General features: G+C 39.3%; 2 protein-coding genes across 2 annotated transcripts in view; one reads left to right on the forward strand and one right to left on the reverse strand.

Annotated features, from left to right (window-relative positions):
- LOC101852445 overlaps positions 1 to 2,101 on the forward strand; it is a 10,150-nt gene extending 8,049 nt beyond the window's left edge. Inside the window, exon 3 of the mRNA XM_035973299.1 lies at positions 1,362 to 2,101. Coding sequence (XP_035829192.1) covers positions 1,362 to 1,618 — 257 coding nt within the window. The 3' untranslated portion in view covers positions 1,619 to 2,101. The remainder of the gene's footprint in view (positions 1 to 1,361) is intronic.
- A 21,300-nt stretch (positions 2,102 to 23,401) lies between these two features.
- LOC101851690 overlaps positions 23,402 to 25,881 on the reverse strand; it is a gene marked incomplete at its 5' end in the record, with an annotated part of 44,034 nt that continues 41,554 nt past the window's right edge. The window contains 1 exon segment of the mRNA XM_005111745.3: positions 23,402 to 24,610. Within this exon segment, the coding sequence (XP_005111802.2) occupies positions 24,300 to 24,610 (311 nt within the window).

Raw genomic sequence — 25,881 nt, forward strand, 5'->3', positions numbered from 1 at the left:
GGAGGGAGGGAGAGAGAGAGAGAGAGAGAGAGACTAACTACCTTTTCATTTATTGATGCTGTTTTGTCTGTTGCTTCAGTTACAGTCACAGTGCCATTGTTCTATTCAGGAATGGTGTGCCATCTGTTAGGAGCTGACTTTTGTTGTTGTTGTTGCTTGTATTGAATGTTTTGTTGCTGTTGTTTTTTTGTTATTGTTGCTTTTATTGCTTTTTTTTTTTAGGTGTTGCTGTTGCTTTTATTGATTTTTTCTTTTTCTTTTTTCTAAATTGCTTTTACCGATTATTTTGTGTGTATGGCAGTAGGTTTCAGAGGAGAATTTACTGTGAACTGGCACATTCAGAAGACTGGTAACAGCTCCTGTACAGTCATGGTTGATTAATATCTCAACATGCTATGATGAAAAGCCAGTGTCCTCCTTGTGGGTGGTTGGTGGGTGCTCTGGTGTGGTCTGCTCCTTCTTTCCTTTCAAACATGTATCAAAGGTATCTCACCTCCATCTCTTCTTTGTATGTTTTTCTCCAATAATACCTCTAATCTTCAGCACTTATATGAGACCTTTTTGTATTGCAAGTGCCATTAAACTCTTTAACTGTTCTAAGAAAGTGTATGGGTTTAACAGCCCTATCTACAATAATATGTGATTTAAGAGGCGGAAAACGCTAACTAAAATGAAAGCTACTTTTTTAAAATATTGCCCGATTCAGCGCCAATGAACTGGAGAAATACGTAAAACTTACTCAAACTAAAACTGAAATTGTCTTTCAGTGTGCTGCCCAGTGAGTGGTCTGGTGTGGTGTTCTCCTTCTTTCCTTTCAAACATCTGTCATCCTTATCTCTCCTCTATCTCTTCTTTGTTACTCTCCAGTAGCATCTCTAATCTTCAGCACTTATACGACCTCACTGTGTTGCAATTGCTGTAAAACGCTTACTAAAACTAAAGTGTGCTGCCCAGTTTAGTATCTAAACAGATTCTCATGTGACCCATGCCAGTATTGTTCAACCGACTCTTGTGTTTGACTTTAAAGTTTTTATCACTACCAAATCTGTGGCTTTGTCTTGTATTTTTGGAGTATCGGAAAAGCTGTTGAATGTTGGTTTTTTTTCAAAACTCCCATTCTTTTGCCAGCTTTGAGGTGCCACATAATGTGTCAATTTTTCCCCCTATGATCAAATCTGTATTGGTTGGAGTACACTCTGTTGTTGTTTGGTCCTTCTTTCCTGTCAGACGTCTATCATCCTAATTCTTGCTCCTTCTTTTCTTTGTATGCTACTCTCTAGCAACACCTCTTACCTTTGGCACATATAAATCTCGAAGAAAGTGTTGTTAACGACTCTATCAACAGTATTAGGTTATTCAAGGGGGCAAAAGACTCTTAACTAAAACACTTTACTTTTTAAAAATTATATTGCAGGATTCAGCAGCAGTGAACAAAAGATATCCCCATGAGGCGAAATACATGATAGACCATGTCCTCTACTTGCCTGTGAACAAACGCGTCCCTTTCAAAGATCTGGACAAAATGCTGAAAGCTTGTGAGCTGGCCTTTGCCTTATCGCGACAGCCAGATAGAAAGTCTGGTGGAGAGCTGAAGCTGCAGCTGAAATCTAAACTGTAGGTATCCAACAATGATCATTCAGGAACCATTCCCTGCCCACCACCTGAGAACCCATCAGGTTAGAGATGGTCTCCACTAGTTCGGTAAACTGTGGTGGATGTTGTATAATGTTGAAAGGTGCCAAGTTTAGTCACATAGGTGCTGCTGAATCAATGTTCTTATTGAATGCTTCTGGTTCTTTCTAAATGTATTGGTTAAGAGCTGTCATTGTCTTCTTGAGGTAGAGATGTACTTTTTTTTTGGTTAGTGTTTGAAATTGTGTTCCTTTTATTATGAACCCTGTGAAAAAACTGTTGTGTGATATGAACATCAGTGTATTTATGAGATCTCGGGAAGCTTCTGCCACAAGCATTGTAACTTGTAAGCTTCCTCTATATTTATTGGGTTTCCGCGAATAAAAGCAGGATAAAAGTATAGCGTAGCTTTAGTGTAAAACTCTTGAGGGACTGTCTTGTCATTTCAGTCTTTGTAGGAGAAAACTAAAATAGTGATATATATATATATATATATATATATATATATATATATATATATCTGTATGTCAGAGGAAGTAGGTACTGTACTCGAAGTGTTCATTCTGAACTGTGTAACTCTTTAAAATGAGAATTATTCAGTGTGCAAGTTTTGAGATACTTGTATAATATAGGCTTTGAGAAATTATGCTGTTAACTTTTTTGTTAATTTAAACTACTGCTGCGTGTTGCTGTGCCTTGCCATTCCAGGAGGGATCATAATAATATTATATATTAAGTGTCACAACATAGTGTTTTTCAGGCTCTTGTCAATTTTTGGGTAGATGGAGATATTGTATCCTCTTAAAGTGTGTTCATTTGTCTTTTTCTTTTTGAGAAGAGTACCCATCTATCTAGAATAGAAGTTGTGATATTCGTGACTGAAGGGAGATTGGGGTTGCCTAGTATCTGATGTAAAATAAGAGAGAAAATGGCCACTGAAGTTTAGTGACCACCAAAGCTCAAGTGTCTTTGGAAGCTGAAAATTAAAAATTTTTGTGCATTTGATCAACTTTTTTCAGTAAAATCGACACAGAATTATGAAGAGATCTATTTAAATGGACATGAAAGGTGTTGAGCCAAAAAACAAAATTTTGTATAAAAATTCCCAATGTTTGGAAAAAAGGATAGTTTCTTTAATTTCATCACTTTGACGAGAGCTTGAATTCACCACAATAACACTCATATGTATATTGTCTGTATGCCGACTATTTTCACTTCTTCGGCAATTGTAAGTATCATGTATGATTTGAGAGTTATGAACGAAAAGAAAAAATGTTATCCGGCCAGTTAATTTGGTGAATTCCTTGAGAAAATAGGGTCATGCCCAATGGTTTGAAGCTGTGTAAAGTTTTAATATATTCCAGATAGTTGTTAGTGGCATTTTGTCTCCTTGGACAAGAGTTTTGATGCATCAGGGGTTATTTGCAATGATGTGCAAGGCAGTGCTCTGATAAGCAACGTTGAAAGTGATGATGGCGTTGTGATTTCCCTTGATAATGTGGGTCGAGTTCAGTTGGAAGTGGAAAAGAATCTGGTGTAGGTGGTATTACCTCCCCTTACCCCATTGTGGCTGCTGGGTATATCCTATATAAGTCTTGAAAGAGTATAACCATACTTCGTCAATGAAGGTCAAATTGTGAGATTTTGACTTCCCATTTACTACAGAATCATTTTGCAATTATCTCTTGCTTGATTCAGATTGATATTGATAGACATTTCATTTTTGTGATGACTCAATACTCAATACTGTCCGTTCTGATCGTATTTATGCATGTTTTCCATCATGCCGGAAACTACTTAGCTGGAATAGTTATTTGCAGTTTTACTCCATTTATGCATTTCTCCAAAAATAAACCAGATCTTCTTCACCAAAGTTATTGTGCCTTACACATAATAATTTGTGTAATATGATGTAATGTGTTTGCCACATTGGACTTAATTTTTAATTGTGATTTCAACAATTTTTAACAGTATAAGTCATATTTGGCTGCTATCAATGTGCCACAGGAAATAATACAATGATTAAAAAAAATAATTTTTCAGTGTCAGGCAGAATGTGCTTATTAAATTTTAACATTGAAATAGGAGATTCCTTTTGAGAGTTCCCCAAATTCAGCGGAGTTACACAAGAAAGTAGGAATGATAAATCTAATTCCGCCTAGCGAATATGAAAAGCAGAGCAGTCGATGAAATGTAAGGTATGTCTACCTTGTTAAGCTACTGTTGACACATTTCTAATCGTCGTCTTTTGTGGAATTACTGCATTAAGGTTGTGAGCCTCTTTCTCAAATGTGATGTAATATGAATGTTCTTAAGACAAAGATTTTAAAGTGCCTTATTGTTGTCATTTTGAAACAGGATATTAATTTTGATTAATTATGTCCTTGTCCTAAGGTGTCTATGTCATAGACATGCTCAGGTTTCTTTACTTACAAAAAATGACAGATTGTGCAATTGTTGCAGATTTATATAGTATGGAATGATTGATCTGAATTATTTTGGTTTTTTGAACCACGCCTCTTCCTCTTTTTTTGTATTCAGGATCTCTATCCCCATAATCAAAGCAAAGCAAATATTTCTTGTTTACATTTTTATGTCATTGTTGTTGTATTGTCTTTTGTCAGATGTATTTTGACAACTTACAAGTTGCAATTTTGGTCACATCCATTGTTTGTAAGGGGTTTGGGCACAGGTTATCGGCTGATCTTTTTGTGATTTATTGTATTTAGTAAATGATCTCTTTGTCTGTTTACATTACTGATTATTTAAAAGAATGCTGGTGTAATGGAGGTAGGGATTACTGATATGGAATGTTTTCAGAGTGACTCTGATTATACATCTTCTATTAGTTTGAATGTTTTTGTTATGCAGTTGTATGTTGGGCTGGGGGAGGGCGGGATAGATTGCTTGTCATTCGTCTGTGTGTGTATTAAGTTAAATTTCTCATTTTAAGTTGGTTCAAGAGGCAGGTATTTTCCTCCGTTGCAGCTTCTTCTGTCCTATCAAACATCTATCGTCTTTATCTCCCCTCCTTCTTTTTTGTGTTTGTTACTCTCTTGTAACACCTCTAATCTTCGGCACTTATTTGACCATGATATTGTGTTGCAAGTGCCGTAAAACACTTACTAAAACTTTTTTAAAAGCTTTAAAAAGGTGAACTTGTTCTATGCCTGGAATAGATCAGCACTATGGGCTGGGATGAAGCTGCTCCTCACCAGTATGATGTTGCTCAGACTCAAGCTCACAATTCTTTTGTTCCTCACAATTTTTTTATTGCATTTCTGATCAACCAGGACACTTTGCTGAATTTTCGCTGAGTAATAAACATTACTAAGGATAAGGAATGTTGCGTAATGAAGGTCTTTCAAGATATGTTTCACTGTTGCTTTCATTGAACTTTCTTCTGCTGTTACTTTGGTTGTTGTTGTTGTTGTTGTTGAAAAAAGACATTTGTTAATAATTTTTTCCCCCAGGATGTCTGTGGTGAAATGGCTATACTTTTTATTTTTGCAGCAAAAGATATGGGTTTGACTCCTTCCTGGGCATGGGGAAATGTGCTTATTTCATTATCTGAGTCTTTCTGCTTGGATGCTGTATCCCACCTGAATGAGGTTAGCCTGCCTCCCATTTGATCTGTATTGTGTTAGTATGGGTTAGAACTAGAACAATTGTAATTTTAATTTTTCTGGGTCATACATTCATGTTTTTATGAACTAAAACACCACAGCAGGCTTTAGTAGATTTTGCTGTAAAATATTTTTCAAAGGTGCTACATGTATATATAATTTTTTTAGCAACACAATTATGCTTATGCTGTGAATTTTGTCAGACTACTTTGGTCACTGTGTGACTATTTTAGTGTTCCTGTATACATTATGTTTAAGCGAAAGGCTTTAGAGAGAAAAATCGTTTTTCTGACTGATGTATTTTATCTGCTGATGAGCATTTAGTCTTGCAATGTGAGCGTTCAGCATTTTGTAAAAATGAAAATTGATGCTGTGCACTGTTGTCTTTGCATTTTTATGTCTAGGTTTTCAACTTGCATGGAACATTAAGTTACACATAGGAGGAATTTAATTTTCTTTTTTAAAAAAAATTTTCTTGGCAGCTTTCTAATCCTGTATCGCAGACAGGGACAGACTATCTGGGGCCTCTGTTGTGAAAGGGTTAAATAGATTTTTCTTCCACTGACATATTCTTTTGGCTTGCTGAATAGGTTGCATTATGGTTGCTTTTCTGAATTAGATGGGGTTTTTTCTATTTCTTTTTAATACCGTATTACTCCTGTTTGCAACTTGTTTGTAAGCGCTATAATCTAATGTGGTGTGGTTTTCTGCTTCGTTCTCTTTTTGAATGTGAATGTAATTCCTAATTAGTTCACACTGAATTGTAGCCATTTGTTTGTTGATGACGCTTTGTTCTGTTAACTACAACTTAATCAGCTTAGAACTGTTCTGTGGACACCTTTGTCAGCTGTGTTCCTTACTGAATATATACATTTATATATATAGCATTACAGAGTAGAGCATACTGTAAATAATATATATATATATATATTGTTTTAATAAGGCTTTGGTGGAAGGTTCCTCAACTTACAATGATATTACAGCTGTTACTATTTACGCAATCATAGCACTTATAATAATATTTCCTCTAATACTTTTTACACATCTAAAGAAGCATTGACAGTAAGTCTAGCAGTGATGCATTGATACTATTTACGCAACTAAATTGGAGAAACTGGCATTTTTCCACCTGTTTCGACATTTTTATCAAATTTTTATTTTTTGGCTTAAACTCTTTTAAGTCCTTATAAAACACATTTCCATGTGAATTTTACTGGAAAACATTGATTAATAAACTCACAAAATATGTCATTTTTCAGTTTTCAAAAACTCTTTAACTAATGGAGTTACCAAACTTTGGCGGCTATTTACTCGCTTATTTCACCACTGAAACCAGGCTTCAATCGCATATATCTTGAATTCTATTCTTGGTAAATGGGTATATTTATTTCATTAGAAGCAAGGCAAATAAATCAGCTTTCAGATGGTACCAATAACTCCAATTGCCCAAAAATTGATGAGCAGCTAATGCCACCGTGTCGTGACACGTTTGTCTTCGACTGTTTGTTTTATGCTTATGCTATATTTAAATTGTGATGAGTGCCACTCTGGGGAAGAGTTTGTGAAAGCTGTTTGTTTATTTTGTCATTCTGCCATTATTTTATCACGGTCTTAAACAGCGTTGTCATATCATGTTATTGTACTGTGCTCTTTGCTTGTTTCAGACTGAATGCCTGTGGGTGGTTGGCAGGGGCTCTGGTTTGGATTGCTCTTGCTTCTCTCTTTCAATCAAATATCTATAGTCGTTTTCTCTCCCCCTTTTCTTTGTTCCGTCCAGCACACACATAATCAAACATACATATAGCCCACAATTTTCAGGTCTGGAATGTTTTCTTTTCTGTATATTCTCTGTATTTAAATTACGTACATAGTGAAAACATTTCTGGGTCCCCCTGATTTTGCTAGTCATAACTCTAATCTTCGGCACTTATATATGGCCTAATTGTGGTGCAAGGGCTGTAAAAAATCTTACTAAAACTAAAACTAAAAACTGAATGCGTATACCTTTCTGTGCCCATACTTCTGTGGGTTGTATCTTTAGAAAGACTTGGTCTTCATTGTACTCCCTTGTGACAGTGTGTTACTTTGTGTCTTGTCTTTAATTGATAGAATTGTTTCAAAGAGACCAAGAAAATGACTAGCTTGATTCAGACTGTGATTAGAATGTACCAGTAGTAATTTGTATTCTTTGAAGCTTGGCATAATGTAATCTGTTTTACAATTTCTGACCTAGGAGAATTTTTCTTGTGTTTTAATGTTGTAAACACTCATAAAAATAATACCTGTATTCTGGCTATTTGTTTCTTATAATGTGTGAAATATCGATGTGTACTCAAAAGCATATTGACTGATTGATTTTTTACTCTCTCTCTCTCTCTCTCTCCCTCTCTCCCTCCCTCCCTCTTCTGGTGCTGTGGCGTTATAAGTGGTCAGCGATGCCGACAGCACGCAGGAACTCGATACTCGCTCGTTGGTCCTTGAAAAGTGCTAAATGTGGGTCACTGAATGTTGAGGTGAAAGCCCTCAAGCTATGTCATAATTTGAGAAATCAAGAAAAGTGGTCCATTATGGTAACTGATTTTGTGTTCATGAATTCTTAAAATTGATATATTTTAAATGTTGATTCTAGAAAATTCCAAACTTAATGTATCAGCCTGCTATCTTCAAATATATGTGTGGCATTGTGGTGAAATCAGGCACTTGTCAAAAATATGAAATTGGAGAAACTAGCATTTTTCCCCCATCTTGGGCAATTTTTATCCATTTTTTTGTTGTTGTTGGGCAGGACACATTTTATATTAATTTAAAAAGACATTTCAGTGTAGATTTTACTTAAAATGTAGATAAAAGGCACCAAAAAATGTAAATTGCAGTTTCCAAGAACATTTACACTTTAGCAGCCATTTTATTGCTAATTTTAGCTCTGACACAAGATGACACAATTCCTCTGATCTCAAATATCTCAACTTCTATTCAAGATGTATGGCTATTTTTCCCATCAAAAGTAAGACAAACAAAAAGCTTTAAGATGATACCATCACCCCAATTGCCCAAAAAATTGACGAGCACCTGAATACCCCCAATTTGTCACACATAGATATTTTCATGTTGATTTACTTGTTCAGGCAGCTTAACTGAAATGGATAAAAGACTTTAAATATCATTTTTAGGCTGTGTGCCAAGTCAAGTCTTTTTTTTTTTTTAGTCTTTGTTTTGTTCATCCCAAGTCTTCATGCTAAATTCTATCATCATCATCATTGCCTTTCTCACCCTGCACCAGGGTATAGGCCACGGACAAACACCCCCCACTTTTCTCTATCCTGGGCTAGCCTCTTGATGTTATTCCATGTCTTTCCACTTTTCTGTACATCGATTTCTGTGATTCTTCTCCAAGTTCCACGAGGTCTTCCCCTTGATCTCTTGCCCTGTGGGTTCCAATCCAAAACTTTCTTTGTTATGCAGCTGCCTGACTTCCTGAGAGTATGTCCAATCCATCGCCACCGCCTTCTTCCTACTTCATCTCTGACTGGGATCTGTCTTGTTTTCCTTAACACTTCCACATTGGTGACCCTGTCTGTCCATCTGATCCTCTGTAACTTTCTTAGACACCTGTTCAAGAAAACCTGGATCCTCTTTATACAAGTCTGCGATGCGTTCCATGCCTCACATCCATACAACAGGACCGACTTCACGTTTGAATTGAAAATCCTCAGCTTTGTTCGAAGTGAGATCTCTCTGGTCTTCCAAATCCTATCCAAAGATATGAAAGCAGCCTGTGCTTTACCAATGTGGGACTTTATTTCAGCACCTGTTCCTCCCTCTCTGTCAATTATGCTCCCAAGATAACAGAAGGATTCAACGTTTTCTAGGGCCTTTCCTTTTATTGTGACCTGCTCCTTTTGTTGTGCATCTGTCCTTTAGTACCTTTGACTTTCCGGGGTGGATCCTCAATCCAACAGACTCCGAAAGGCTGTTTAATACTGAAGTCTTTGCTTGTATCTGTTCCTGGGTGTGCGACAGAAGCGCCAAGTCGTCTGCGAAATCCAGATCGTCCAACTGTGTCCATGGTGTCCACTGTATACCATTTCTGTGTCCTCTGGTGGTTTCCTTCATGAGCCAGTCGATTGCCAATATGAAGAGGAACGGTGATAGTAAGCATCCCTGTCTCACTCCAGTCTTGATGTCAAAGCTGTCCGTGAGCTGGCCATCATGTACAACCCTGCAACTTGTCCCTTCGTACATGCTTTTGATGAGGTTCACCAACTTCTGTGGGATTCCGTGGTGTCTCATTATCTTCCATAGTGTCGCACGGTCTATACTGTCAAAGGCCTTCTCGTAGTCAAGGAAGTTGACAATCAGCTGGGAGTTCCACTCCAGGGACTGTTCCACAATAATCCTCAGCGTGGCAATCTGGTCGGTGGTTGAGCGATTTTTCCGGAAACCGGCCTGTTCATCCCGTAGTCTTGGATCCGTTCCTGTCTTGATTCTTTCCAGAATGATTCTGTTGAAGACCTTACCTGGTATTGAGAGAAAAGTGATCCCTCTATAGTTGCTGCAGTTGCTGAGATCCCCCTTTTTTGGAAGCTTCACGAGGTGTCCTTCTTTCCAATCCTTTGGGAACTTTCTCTCATTCCAGATCCTGGTAAACAGTGGGAGTAGGATGTCTGCCGTCACATTGGCTTCTGCTTTTAGGGCTTCAGGTGGAATCTGGTCAGGACCGGCCGCTTTACCTTTGTTCAGCTTCTTAATGGCATCCAGAATCTCTTGTTTTGATGGAGCATCACAGCAGTTAGGTAACTCATTTCTTGCTGGCAGTATGTTTGGTGGGTTACTCGGTGGTGGTCTGTTCAGGAGACTGTTGAAATGCTTTATCCATCGCTTAGACTGAGCTTCCTTTCCAAAAATGCTTTTCCCGTCTTGGTCCTTTACAGGTACTTCAGGTTTCCCATATTTTCCAGCAAGTGTCCTTGTGGTCTGGTAAAGGATTCGCATGTGTCCTCCTACCGCTGCTTCCTCTGCCTTCTCTGCTAGCCTGTTTATGTATTCCTCCTTGTCTTTTCTTATTGATTTCTTGACATCTTTAGCTGTTGTCCTGTACTGCTCCAATACATCCGCTTTTGATCCTCTTGTTCTACTTGCATTCGCTTCTGCCTTCAATTGTCTTCTTATCCTAATTAGATCCAATGAGTGTTGGCTAATCCATTCCTTGTGCTCCCATTTCTTCCCACCGAGTATTTCGTGACATGTTGATGTAAAGACTTCTTTGACCTTGGTCCAGTGTGTATCCACCTTCGTGTCCTCCCCGTCAAGATCAGCCAGAGGTTGAAATCTATTCCTCAGCTGCAGTTGAAACTCTTCTTTCTTGTGTCCGTCCAAGAGACTTACTTGGAACTTGGTTCTTTTGATTCCTGTGCTGGTTCCGTGCTTTTTGAGTCGTAGCTTCAGTTTTGCCAACAGCAGATGATGATCCGATCCAACATCTGCCCCTCTCTGTACTTTGACATCTTCCATTGAACGCCTGAACTTACGAGAGATACAAAAATGATCTATCTAGTTCTCCGTCACTCCATCTGGCGAAACCCATGTGGCCTTGTGGATCCTCTTGTGGGGAAAAACAGAGCCTCCAATAACAAAACTGTTAAAAGCACATATATTTGCGAATCGCTCCCCGTTCTCATTCATTTGTCCCAAGCCATGTTGTCCCATAATTCTTTCATACCCAACGTTGTCCTGTCCAATCTTGGCATTGGCATCTCCCATTATGCATGATATTGACATCCTTCCTTGGTAGTTTGTCGATGACCCTCTGGAGCTGGCTGTAAAAGGCATCCTTGTCTTCATCTGAAGCATCATTTGTTGGGGTGTAGATCTGTACTATATTCATGTTGATGTTCTTGCTCCTTGTAGTGAATGAAGCCATGATGATCCTTTCCCCGTGTGGTTCCCATCCTCTAAGTGACTTCTGTACATACTTACTCAAAATGATTCCCACTCCCTCCGCATGGTACTTATCTTCCCTCCCTGAATACAATACTTGTTCCCCCGAGCTGAGCTGCTTCTGTCCAGACTGTATCCAGTGTGTTTCGCTGACTCCTAGTATGTGCAGCCTGTATCTCTTCATCTCTTGTACTACTTGAGAACTCTTTCCTGCTTCATACAAGGTGCGAACATTCCACGACGCAATCCGGAGAGACTTGTTCGACAGAGAAGGTTTCGGGTCAGAAGAGTCCTCTCGGCTTTGTCCGCTGTCCTTCATTGTTCCTGCTGATACAGAAGCTCCTCCGTCTCCCAAGATCGAAAAATAAAAAGCTGTGTTTGTCCGTGTTTCTGTAATTTACTGTTTTTTACTGGGTTGGGTAGTTGGCCCTCCGCAAACTGGCACTTTTCGGGCGACCAGACCTATGCACTTTTTGTCGCCTCTTACGACACGCAGTGTCACGGCAGGTGTATTCTTTGCTCCCCCATAGTAAAACTACGGGGCCCCCCACCAGCAGGGGAGAACTAAATTCCATGCCACCATTTATTTATTTATTTTTTTTAAATTTTCTTCTTGGTTTGAGGGGGGTGGACTAGTGGAGGGTGGCTAGTGGATCATCTGTAAAATCATTCACACTCCTAAGATAATGTCTTTCAGCTCTGGGTAAATCTTTTACCAAGGTGTAAGGCCATGCTTTTACTTATTGACAAAATTGAAGGGGGTAAAAGAATTTTGTTTATTTTTTTCTACAATGTTTCGTTTTCACACAAGGTGTGTGGTTGGTGAGTGATCTGATCATAGTCATCTTCCCCCAGTTCCTATCTGTGTTGCAACTGTCCTTTTCTATTCCATATGAAATATGACTGTTGTCCTGATAACTCGCTGTAGATATTGTACAACACTTCCTTTTTTCTTTTTTGTTAGCTCATTTTTGAAAAGTTTTGTTTTGTTTTGCCCATTTGGTTTTTCACAAATGTTTTGAACTGGTGACGTGAGTCGACCAGTTTCATATGTTCCAATGCAGTAGAGCCCCTAAAAGTTTTAATGCCTCCATTTCGCTAACGATGACTTTCTTTTGCAAATTGTTGTTAAATTGGAAAAATTGTGAAATCAGGTCACACGAGAAAAGAACCTGGTGCACAGTACACCTCAGCAGCAACCATGACATAATGAAATGAAAATCTAAACAGACTGAAAGCTTTTTTATTTCACATAATGGTGATAACGGGTAGTGCACAAAATATGTCATGTGGTAGGCCTACCTATAGCTTTTCCAGCTCTACGTGGGTGCCCTGGTGTGGTTTGCTCCTTCTTTCCTATCAAACATACATGTATCTATCTTCCTTATCTCTCCTTCTTCTTTTTTGTGTACATTACTCTCTTGTAACATATCTATTTTTCGGCACTTATATGACCTTATTGTGTTGCAAGTGCCGTAAAACTTTTACTAAAACTAAAATCTAAACTCTCCTTGTTCTTTTCCCTGTATGTTACTCTCTAGTAACATCACTAATCTACATCACATGTACGACCAATTTGTGTTGCATGTGCTGTAAAACTCTTTTTAAAATTAAACAAAATCTCCAGCTCTGTGCCCTATGTTGGATGTTCATATGCAGTATAACATGAATAGGTCGAACATAGAAGACTTGAAATCATGCATCCGTCAAACTGTGTCTGCAGTCCCAGTTGTTTTTTTCAAAATTTATTTTTGTAAGATATCCCTCAAACTACTGAGGTCGGTCCCGACAAATTGGAGCTATCCGTGTTATAGGCTTACTACTGTATTATACAAGCGTACAAATCTTGTGTTTGCTATTCCTGTGATACTGTTTTATACTGATGTGGGTTGTTAGAGGAGTACCACTGTTATGTACGACTAACTCCTGCATCTTTTCTTTCCTTTTGCTATTTCTGTCTGTCCGTCTTGCTATTTTTTCAAGCAAAAAATCATCATTAGTTTCTTATTTCACTTCTCTTTGCTCAAAAAGTACTCAGAGGCTCTTGGCACTAGAGGGAGCTACACATTGCATATCTTCCCCCCCCCCCCCCCCTCCTTTTCTTGGAATATTGAACTTGCTTCTACTTCTAGTCATCTTTAAAAGTTTTCACTTCTTGTCAATTTTTTAAATTATGCAAGAATTTTTCTGTATTTGTTAAAGCTCAGCTATTTTAGCTTTAGTGCTTTTGCCAAGTACAAAGTATTGGCTGATGCTCAGTGGTACAATACGAAGAGTGGCGTCTGTATTTTGTTTAGGGGATCTTAGGACCTATATTTTGGCATGTTATGTGTAATATTACCCCGAATCCTTACAAATATCCCCCCCACCCTCTACAATCTAGCACAAAAATATTTATTTTGCTTGTTTTTCCCCAAATTTGTATTGTTTTTATATACTGTACATGTATCACTGGTTATTAAGGATATCAAATGTTTCTCTTCTTTTGAAATTGTATCTTTCTCATTCACGCGCACACACACACACACACACACACACACACACACACACACACACACACACACACACACACACACACACATACACATCGTTGCTGTCGCAAGCAATCTCCTTATGTCCAAATTTTGAGCTTTTTCGATATTTACACCCTCCCAAAGCTCTATCAAACAATTAAAGATGCACCTTTTTTAACATCACTAAATGCAGTTTAATGCTATGGACACGGCTTAAAATTTTCTTGCTTTTCATGATTCCTGAAGGGGACAAACCCCCCCCCCCCCTCCCCCACCCCCGGGGCTGTGCTACTGACTGAAGTTGACTTTAGGCTATTCTCAAAGGAATTAATATGTTCTTATGCACAGTAGAATTGTAAATGGGTTGGTTTTTATCAATGTCATGCTCATACTGTGCCAGAACAACATAAGGGGAACTGCTGCTTTTTCTTTCCTCATCCTTACTATCATCACATGTTCCTCTACTTCTTTTGTATGTTTGTCCCTCTCTTGTGAACTGCTATTTGAATTTCCGGGGTGCCTTTATAGTCGAGTCTGACTTTGTGCTGTTGAGGCTAGAGAGGTGAGCAAAGTAGCCTGATTCCCCGTTTGGATTTCTCTGTTGATATCCATCCCTTGGCCCTCATATATGACCTCATGTATTTTCGAGCGCCATAAAACCTTACTAAGCCTTGTGCAGTTGTGAGCGCCGCAAAACCCTAACACTAAAACAGAAGGGTATGACGCAACAAAAACTAGGGTTTTTTCTGTCTTTGGTGTAAAAAGTACGCAGGCGGACTTAAGGGGACTCCTTGCGACATCGATGATATAATATAGGCCTTGCAATTACTGGTCCAAAATGAAATCTCCCCAAATATCGCAAGCATGACATTACACACGTTGCAGAACCTCCCGCGATGTTATGTGGAAAACCCGCAATGAATAAACGAAGTAGGATTATTTATTACACGTTGTACGCCTTTGTTACCCCCCCCCCCCCCCCCTCTTTCCTCCGCCGCACACTTCAACTTCAAAAACCTCTCCCACGCTCTTATAAACGCTGTCTATATATATATAGAATGAGAAACTAGTGATCTTTTAAAAAATTAAACGTGTGTACACGTATTTCTTTGTGAATAATTTTCCCACTGGTCAGCGTCCGGTATGTCAGTAGTTTCCTGGTTGTCTTATTTTCGCGCCCCCCCCCCCCCCCCCCCCAAAAAAAAAAAAGAAGAAAAAAAACACACAAAAACACTCGACAAAACCACGTGGAAAAACTGTCATCGGACGAATGTCGATCTACTGATATCCAAGCAGTATGTGAACCGTGAACCGCGAGGTGGGAGGTCTCGTACTTGTTTGGCGGGCGGATCTCAGTACAGAAACCTACGGGAAAGCCCGTTCTTCTTGGGCGAAAACATGTGCTGACACGACATGCGTAGAAGTAGAACAGAAAGGTCATGGCGGACCTGTCGTCTCTTTTCCAAGTCGTGACGCCGCCGATCTTTTTTCGGGGAAAGCAGAGATTATTTAAAAACCAAAGCATCAACGAGAAACACAGGCACCAGCAGGGGAGTGATGAAGTGTACCAAGATGTGTTTCGACACGGGAATTTGATGGATTTAAGAAAAGTGATGACGGGAACTTTGACTCTTGAGCTGGTTCTTTTTTAAAATCATGGTGATGATGTCACCATTTATTATTAGTAGAGGTAGGGACATCATGGAAACAGCTAGCAAAGAATGCACAGGACAGAAATGTTGTTGATAGTTGATTGTCTATGCTCCACTGGGAGTTAAGGGCAAGAGAGAGAGGGAGAGAGAGGGAGGGAGAGAGAGAGAGAGAGAGAGAGAGAGAGAGAGAGAGAGAGGTGGTCTAGTCAACTCTGCCAATGGGGACGTAAAAACACCTGCACCAAATAAATGAATAAATAAATAAATGAATGAGTTTAGAAAATAAATAAATGAATAAATAAATAAATGAATAAAAACAAAATAAACGAGGAAAGCCGGGGTTTTAAAAACAAACATAGGCACCATGCAAAAGTGAAAAACTGTTTATGATAGAGTGTGCTAGGATATGTTTTGACAGAGTTTAACTAGAGAATTTACAACAATAGGCCTTTTGTAAAACTCTCTGGTTTAACTCGGAATCTTTTATTCTTTTCTAAGTCATGACGACACTGTACTGTTGGTTTTGTCGGGGAGAGCCAGAATTTTCACAAACAAACACTGACACCACCAGTTAACTATGTACAGGGATGTGTTTAGACCAATGTTTGCCCAACTGTGCAATATTGCCCAATAGTGGGAATCATAATTTTGTTGGGCGATGGGGATCATCCGGGTTTTGACTTGACAGACTGGTTTTATGGCGTGTCCCGCATGGTAATACAGGTGGGTGGGACTGAAATTTTAACCTCTTACATTTGGCAAAAGTGGGCGCTGGCTGTTTTCTTAGTTTTTGTAATAGTTTTACGGCACTTGCAACCAGTTAGGTCATATAAGTGCCAAAGAATAGGTGTGTTACAAGAGAGTAACATTCACAAAATAGAAAGAGGAGAGATAAGTAAGGACGATAGATGTTTGATAGGAAATAAGGAGCAAACCACACCAGAGCACCCACCAACCACCCACTTTGGCTGCTTAAAATAAAAAGTTCACAAGCACTGGCTTAGAGTAGAGTACTCAGACACTTGAGTTTTAGACGAGAACTTTGATTTTGGGTTGACTCTCTTCTTAAAATCTGAGTCTTAACGACAGCGTTAATTGGTTGCTTTGACTTGTAAGCACAAGTGGGCTATTTCGAAAAATGCTGTTTTGAGAAAATCAAAGGTGAAGTTTTTGAACCCATGAAATCTATCTGCGTATTTGTTTTCAAATGAATTCTTCTGTGGTTTTGCATATGATCCAGTTATGACCTTGTCTGTCGTAATTACTGACAATTATTTACATGTATGTACTCGATTTAAAAGAAATTAGGCAAACAAAAAAAAAGCTAGGTTGGCTCAGTTGTGCAGACATGCAGAAAACGCTTTTGAAGCAGATGTGGAGGCGAAATGGGCCACCCCATCGAAAATAATGCATTCCTTTCTATCTTGACTATTGGTGCATTGAAGTTTTATATAAATTATGGTCTATCCCATGTACAGTGGGCTAATCCACCAAGCTTGTCAACTCTTTATCATTGGGTTAAGTGGTCATGCCTATCCTTGCGATTACACTTTAAGCATTTTCTACCAAACAAATTGGTACTATTATGTGGAACAGTACTCAAGTGAACACTGATACAGTACAGAAAAAATGTGATGGAAAAAAACTTACCTGATATGACAATATCGCTTTTTTTTTTGGGGGGGGGGGGGTGGTCCATTAAAAAACTTTTAAAAATCTGCAGTTTCTTTAACAGACCAAAGAAATATAATGCATACCAATGAAACCAATCGTCTCCTCTATAATATGAACTGCAATGCCCACTGTTGTTGAAGGTCAAGATTTCTGGAAACCCCCGAAATCTGGGTCAACCCGTTTGTCCTTAAAAGTAACCAATTGCATTCGGGGAAAGCCGGGATTTCCTAAAACATGGGCTCTTCCAGGGATGAAAAGTTATGAGTGAACTTGAGTGTAGTAGGATGTGTTTCGTTTAGGTTTAGAGGTTTAGACACTAGAGTTTAAGTAATGAGGGATACGTCGACCCGTTGCTCTTGATGAGCTGACTCTTTTCTCCACGATAACGAACGTGGCTCGTTCAAGAAAAGTTTGGATTTTCCTAATTAAACAAAGGCTCCATCAGTGTACACTTGGAGAGTTTCGTCATTTGAGCTTTAGAAACGGAAACTGTGACTCTCGAGCTAACTTTTTTCTCATTTATTTTCTCAGTAAAAAGTCCTGAAAAAGACCGCTTTTGTTGACGTCATCAATCCTTTTCGGCTTGAAATTGAGGCATATTTAGAGCTTTATCTTTCTTTCTTTTTTGCGTCACTTATTTTGTTTGTGGTGATAATTACCTCGGACATTGGGATGACCTAGGCATGGTAGACAGTTTCCTGTTTTTTGTGTCTTGTTGCGTGGGTTTAAAAACATTTGTACAGCGTTTCTTTCACGAAGACGTGCCATACTACTCTAAAATGTAGCTTGAATTTTCATAATAAATAATCAAAAGTTTTGTTATTGTCAACTCAATTATTCCCATAACAGGCCAGTATTTTGTTGTGGGCGCTTTTAAAATCATAAAAACAAGAGTGGCCCTCCCTAGTGCGTTTCCGTGTGTGTGTGTGTGTGTGTGTGTGTGTGTGTGTGTGTGTGTGTGTGTGTGCGTGCGTGCGTGCGTGCGTTCGTGTGTGTGTGTGTGTGTGTTTGTTTGTTTTTTGTTGAAGAGAAAGCTTGTATAACCGTATAACACATACTTGTCACAGAAAAAGGAAGAGAGTTACAGAAGACGGTGTTGTGATTTATACTAATTTACTAAATTTATACGCATGTCTAGTATAGCGACGGTTATAAGAAGTGTCGCAATCCGTGCACGTCCAAAAGCACTACTTCAACTTCATCAAGGGCAATGGTGTGCGATTGTTAAAACAGGTAACATGGACCTCTATTATGTAAGCGATGCCTATTGCGCAATGTTCACTCCATAAACGTCTACATTAAAACATGGTGCAAGAACGTTTCCAAACGACATTTTGAAACAAAAGTAAAACCAGACCGAAGTTTAAGCTAGAACGGTTTGCGACAAACCGTCGATAGAGTAGACCTACTTTCTGTGGCTGTTAGACGAACATTTTATTTTAGCCTAATAAGCCCTTTGACTTATTTGTTGTTTGTCGCAAATTTTGCAATGTGTTTCCTAATTTCTACTGGTTTTTCCTTGCTTTTGGTGCGCGTATCTTAATATATTATTATACCTAGATATATATACATATTATATACTTAGATCTAAAACTAATAAAACAATCTTCTTACTTTAAAAAAATATTTATTGCCATTTCTGTGTGGATACCCTGTGATGCTGTAGTGCTGTAACTTACATTACTCTATAACAGTACATATATCATTATTATTATATTATTACAATGTTTTTCTAAAGCTATTGAACTGCATATTAAACTGTCAATTTTATATATCCCAGTGAAGACAACTGCCGTGTTTGCTTTTTTTAAAAACGGTTTGCCTTCTTGTGTGTGTGTGTGTGTGTGTGTGTGTGTGTGTGTGTGTGTGTGTGTGTGTATATATGTGTGTGTGTGTGTTTTGGAGGGGTTTTATGTAGTTGTTGCTTCCATCTGTAATTCTTTAATATAATGACTTATTTCTTTTGTTTTTATAATGTCAATCTACAACGGTGGGTGGGTGGTTGGAGGGTCCTCTGGTGTGGTTTGCTTCTTTCTTTTCAAACATCTATCGTCTTTATCTTCACTCCTTTTTGGTGTTTGTTACTCTCTTGTAACATTTCTAACCTTCGGCACTTATATTTTATATATGACCGTATTGTGTTGCAAGTGCCGTAAAACTCATACAAAACTAAACTACAATTGTGGTGTTTGTGGTTGGCGGGTGCTCTGGTGGTTTGCTTCTTCTTTCCTATCAAACATCTATCGTCTTTATCTACTCTCCTTATTTGTGTGTTTGTTACTCTCTTGTAACACCTCTAATCTTCGGCACTTATATTATGACCTTATTGTGTTGCAAGTGCCGTAAAACACTTACTAAAACTTTTTTTTTTAATCTCCAAAAACGGTGGTTGATTGGCGGTTGCTCCAATGTGGTTTGCAGGTGGTAGGGCGGCGCCACTAGTAGGTCCTACTTCTCTGTTGTTTCTGTCTGTCTTACTTTTTATCCAGCACAAAATGACCACTATTGAGTCAATGTTACAACACCTAGGCAACACAGCGTTACAGACTCTACTGGTTATATTCAACTTAAGCTGGAAAATAGGGCAAGTACCTCAGTGCTGGAAACAAGCAACGATGATCCCAATCCTCAAGCCAGGGAAAAGTAAGGCACAACCATTAAGCTATAGACCTATCAGCCGCCACAAGTTGTGTATGTAAGGCAATGGAGCGCGTCATAGCTTGCAGAATGCAGTGGTACCTAGAGGCACAACACATCATAGTACCAGAACAAGCTGGATTCCGTCAGTTCAGGAGCACAGAGGACCAAACAAAATACTTGTCCCTAGTAATAGGGGACTTCTTCCAGGCACAGAAAGTGATGCTAGCAACATTTGTTGATCTACAAAAAGCGTTTGACAAGGTGTGGAAGGAGGGTCTACTAGTCAAGCTCCTTAGAAGTGGTATCCAAGACAACATGTACCAATGGATCAAATCCTATCTACACAACAGAAGAGCACGTGTGCTGGTGGATGGATACCAAGGACGGAAAATGCTGCTGCGACAAGGAGTACCCCAAGGTGGAGTCATGTCACCTTTGCTCTTTAATTTATCCTCTTCATCAATGACCTCATGAAAGAACTGCCCAAAGGAATACATGCCGCATTGTATGCAGACGACCTGGTTCTTTGGTGCTCTGAGGAATTCGTCACTACTGCCACATATCGCATGCAACTAGCATTGGACAAACTCACTACATGGACAAAAACCTGGTGTGTAACCGTAAACAAAGAAAAGTCTTCTGCTACACTCTTCACTCTCAGCCAGGCTGAGCCAAAACACCTCACATTAGACCAAACCCCCCTAAAGTTTGAGAATCAACAGAAGTATCTTGGAATAATCTTTGACAAGCCTCTCACATGGAAACAACACATTCAGAATGCAGAAAATAAAGCCAGGAAGAAACTTAACATCATGAGAAAACTAGCAGGGACTCAGTGGGGAGCAAATGAGAAAACACTTAGACAGGTCTATCTAGACGTAATCAGACCCCATCTCGAGTACGGATCCAGTGCATGGATGACTGCAGCACAGACTCACAAATACACTCTGGAAAAAGTGCAAAACCAGGCTCTCCGAAAAATCACTTGAGCAATGAGGTCAACGCCTATAGAAAAGATGGAACAAACAACATCTATAGTGGCCCTGCAGAGGAGATGGGAATGCAAGGCCCTCATACAGTACACCAAGGCCACAGCTATGGAGGATCATATACTGCACACAAGAACAGCCAGATCAAACACCACAAGACTCAAAAGATCCAACTTCTTCAAAGAAAGCAGAAAAATCCAAAGATCCCTACAGGACTATCTACCAGTCACAGTTAACATGCTGGACCATACTCCAGAGGCACGATCATGGGAAAACAAAAACACAAACATATCTATACACACGTCCATTCCTATGTTCACCACAAAATATGACCACAGCGACCTGAGCAAGAAGTCCCTCACCCTGTCCATGCTTGAAGAAAGATACCCACGAGAAGCATGGATAAGGATCTATACAGACGGATCTGCCACTGATGCTGTGAAAAGAGGAGGAGCCGGAGTGTACGTACAGTTCCCAAATTGACGACGACAAGCGGAGGCAGTCCCAACAGGGCGACATTGTACAAACTACAGGGCAGAGACAGAGGCTCAAAAACATGCAGTAAACATCATCAAGAATGTGGTAGGGACCCCCAAAGCCAAGTAGTATCCCTAACAGATGCCATGTCAGTACTGCAGGCAATCACTTCCGGCAAACTACCGAGGCTACGAAAAGTAATTGGGGACATCCCATGTCTGAGGATCATGCTGCAGTGGATTCCATCACACTCTGGTGTCTTAGGAAATGAGCAGGCAGACAGGATGGCCAAACTAGGAGCACAGAAAGAGCAACCAGACAACAACATTAACTACACAGAAATAAAAACTATTTTAACACTATTTAAAGCACCTCAGACACCAGATGGCTACCATGAGCTGTCCCGCCAAGAACAAGTCAGTGATTATCTTCAGACTAAGGACACAACACACAAGACTGAGACAATATATGTACAAATGTTTTAAACTAGTGCAATCACCAAAATGCCAGTGTGGAGAGGCGGACCAAACTGTTGAAAACATTCTTCAGCACTGCAAGACACACAGGGCCCTGAGACAGGAAACGTGGCCAACCCCACTAACGCTACAAGAGAAGCTATACGGGCCGACAGATGAACTGTGCAGGACGGCCCATTTTATGACAGATACCAGACTTCAAGTGCGATGCGATCGAGAAGAAGAAGAAGAAGAAGAGTCGATGTGCTTCTTTTTTCTCAAACTTACTCAAAAGCAATGTAGTTTGCTCCTTCTGTCTTATCAAACATCCATCGTTCTTATCTCTCCTACTTTTTTTGTGTTTGTTACTCCCTTGTAACACCTCGAATCTTCAACACTTACTTATATCATCTAATTGTGTTGCTGGTGCCGTAAAATACTTACAACAATAAATACCTTACCGTGCCGGGTTGTGGTCGTATACATAATCTGTCCTCGTCGTTTTATGCAAGAAAAATTCTGAAATTATGCAAACTGACCCCCAAAATGTGAAATTATGCGATTCTGTTAATTTTTTTACAAAGAATGATAAAGGGAAATAATCGGAAATTATGCGAAAAATGATCAAATTTTGCTAAATTATGCGGGGTGCATAAAACCACGGGGACAGAATAATGCACGTTGTCAATAGGATTTATTTGGATGAGTCAGGGCCTATTAGATTTTTTTTTAATGGATAGGACAAAAGCTCTCTAGAGCTATTATTTCAACACAGCACGACCGAATTCCACTAAATTCGACAGTGACCTTCAAAATCAAACACGTTTGTTTTTCAAGGTCGAGAGTCGAATCGGTCATTTTGTGCCGAAATGGTAGCTTGTGCCTCTCCAAAAGTGAATATCTCGCTGGCCCTTACTGAATCAAATGAATTGGATGGGCAGTAGGAGTGTGTACAAGGTATGATTTGGTTATAAATGGCTGTCATTTTCTCGATGACAATGTGATGTTGTTTTGCTTTGTATTATGCTGAAATGTCTATTCCTCTTTCGTGTCACGTTCTCTGATCTCGTCCCTCGTAGAATGTGGTCGTTGAATTTTATCAGTAACTTTATCGCCAAGACAAATCGAAAGAGCACATTGGAAACTTTGTCATAAATCTTGTTGTTGTTGTTGTTGTTGTTGTTGTTGTTGTTGTTGTTCTTCTTCTTCTTCTTCTTCTTCTTCTTCTTCTTCTTCTTCTTCTTCTTCTTCTCTAGCAACCGCTACTGTAAACAAGACTGATTGATTGATTGATTGATTGATTGATTGATTGATTGATTGATTGATACGGTATCTATTTTGCTTCTCCCTAGAATTAGGCCATTGGATTATACGCATGCTAATGGCCGATTTAGTGATTGTGAGGGGAAAAAACAGCAACAGAAAGGAGAGAATTGAGTTATCAACTTGATTATACTGCTGTTATTATTTAAAAGTACAGTATACCGTTTTTACAATTTTACTTGAGAGCCAAAAAAAATGGATTACTGTTTCTAAAAAAACTAACATTTTACGATTTACCCAAGTCAATATCTTTAAGAATGCAATTGTGATAATAACTTCCTTATTATTTTTAAAGCAAACGTTTGTTTTCTTGGTAACAACATTCATTTTTTTGGCTCTTCTTTAAAATTGAACCCCCCCCCCCCCCTGCAAATACTGTACTTTTTAGAATGATGCCAGGATAGCCATGACAATAATTATTACAAAGCTTTGATCAGGATACAAATCTTCTAACAAATTCAAGCATGAAATGAGACTCAAAGTTGCCGGGCTGACATTAGTTTTATTATTAGAACCAAGCAATGCAGAACAAGGAAAACAAACAAAAATATTAATGAAGTCAAGTAAAGGTCAGGTTAAAATTTTTTTTTAAGGAATTTTAGTTTGAGGCCAGCAAAGTTGAAGCCATGAAGCATTCATGAAGAAAGTAATTGTTTAAGAATTTAACCGCTAGTTTTCTAGATTAAAAGACTAAATAAGAAACCATCGACCTTGAAAAATGCACTTGATTTGATTGAAACATTTTATTTGTACATGCATACCGTTAGAAAAATATAGACATTGTTAACTGTTCAGCTGAGTGAGTATCAGAGCTCCAAAGAGAAACAGCTGATGTTCGAAAGATACCCTGTGAGCTGTGAAGTTTCATGGATGTGTCACGACACGGAGGAATCAGGCTCGTCAGTTTTAGGCCCTACAGAATTCTTGGTGTCATCTTAAAGCTTGTTGATATGTCTTAGTTATGATGAAAAAAATACCCTTCTTCTTTAAATAGAAGTCGAGACATTTGCAATTGAAGGTCGCCTGGTATTAAAGGTAATGTTAGTGAGAAAATGGCCGCCAAAGCTTGGCATTTTCCAAATGCTGAGTGTCCTATGAAACTGCAAATTTGCGTGGGTTTTTTTTTGGTATGCCTTTGATCAACGTTTTTCGGTTAAACTCACACATAAATGTGCTTCTAAGCTGACATAAAAGGTGATGAGCCAAAAAGAAAAAGAAATGTTAAAAATCCATATAAATTGGCCAGCGAGCGGGAAAAAAATTAAAAGCTGGTTTCTTCGATAGCATTATTTGATAATCGCCTGATTTCACCACAGTGCCTTAAGGATGTCATTGAGCACATTCAGAATTCTTTCTTCACTCCTCCTGCTGAAGAGCTCGCTCACGCCACAGTGGCATCTGTTTGACCTCTGCTGTCGTCAGTCGCAGCTCTCGCCGGACGTCTAGAGGTGGTTCTTCCAGCGTTGTCAGCCGACGATGTATCGCCATCACCGGAAGCTGCAGAGCCGTCTGCTTGCCCCTCCGCCTTGGCTTTGTCGGCCTTGGCTTTGTCGGCTTCCTCGCGCGCCTTTTTGGCTTTCTCTTCTTGTTTCTGCTTCTCTACAGCGGCTCGTACCTCGGCTTTAAACATATTTCCCAGGCGCGTCACTTGCTCTAGACCTTCCTCGCGCAGTCGGTAGCCAAACACTGGCACTGGGGAAACCAAGACGAGATGAGTTTGAAACTAGAGAAAAAGTAAACATACGTTTGATATTTCAGGCTCTTCAGAAACGCCATAATTTCGAGGATGGGGGTTATACTCAGGTACACTGTGACTGCACTGGAATGTTTGCTGCTGCTTTCTGAAAAATACTTAACCTTCTAATATATTGACATGTATACTGTGTGTGTGGTTGGCTGGCGCTCTGGTGCGGTTTGCTCCTTCTTTCTTATCAAACATAATCTATCGTCATTATCTCTCCTCCCTCTTTAACATAATGTAATGCTTCTAATCGTTGGCACTTTAATGACCTAAGTCTATTGCAAGTGCCATAAAACTCTTATTAAAACTAAAACGTTTTCTTTTGAATTCTCGGGAACATGGAGCTGGGCATCTGGTGCTTTTCGAAAAATATGCTCACTTTTATATTATACACTGTATACTGTGTATATATGAGAAACCCCATTTCTTTTATCGGTGCCATTTGTGCATGTTATGGTTTTAGAAACTTTAAAATCAATCAGCTTTCCATTCTTTCGAGTTCGGCATCTGTCTGTGATGAAGCAGCGAGTTCGATTCTCGCGTCAGGAAGATTTTTATCATCGAGTACCTCCGTCTATCTGCTGGGATGTTGGACCCTTCTCAGCCGGAGGTTGGCCCCGATAAATAGCCTGCCTCCTAAACGATCTAAACAGAGCTTCTTGATGTGTAAAACACTTATAAAGACATTTTTCTTGCGAGGTTTCCAAATCCTTGAATATTGGTGATCGTACCCGCTGAGGATGTTTACAGTTTTAATTTAGAAGCCACACCTGCGACAATTAATATTAAATAACTAGACTGTATTGCATAAAAGACATGGTGTACTCAGCAGTCATTTAAAAAGAGTAGGTGTTTCTACTCTCAAATCGACACAATTTAGATCTTCCAGAAGGCCGCTCCGACCCTGCCCGTCAGGACCAATTCTGGCTGAGAGGGATAAAACATACCAGGAGAATTTGAAGACCGAGAGATTCGATACAAATTCTTCTCCTAAGGGAATCAAACTCGGGTCTCCCACCTGCAAAAGCAAAGCACCTGACTGTTACACCACAGACACCGGTTCAGAAATCCTGTCAGATATTAGAAAATGTACACAAGAAAGACACCAGACAGTATAGTAGCGAGAGCATACAACCAGAGATCAGATGGATACACAGAAGAGGCAGGCCCTAGAAAAGAGATAGCATATAATTATAATGCATTGGGGGGGGGGGGGGGGGGG

This window comes from Aplysia californica, unplaced genomic scaffold (genome assembly GCF_000002075.1).
Source record: "Aplysia californica isolate F4 #8 unplaced genomic scaffold, AplCal3.0 scaffold01113, whole genome shotgun sequence".
NCBI lineage: Eukaryota > Metazoa > Mollusca > Gastropoda > Aplysiida > Aplysiidae > Aplysia > Aplysia californica.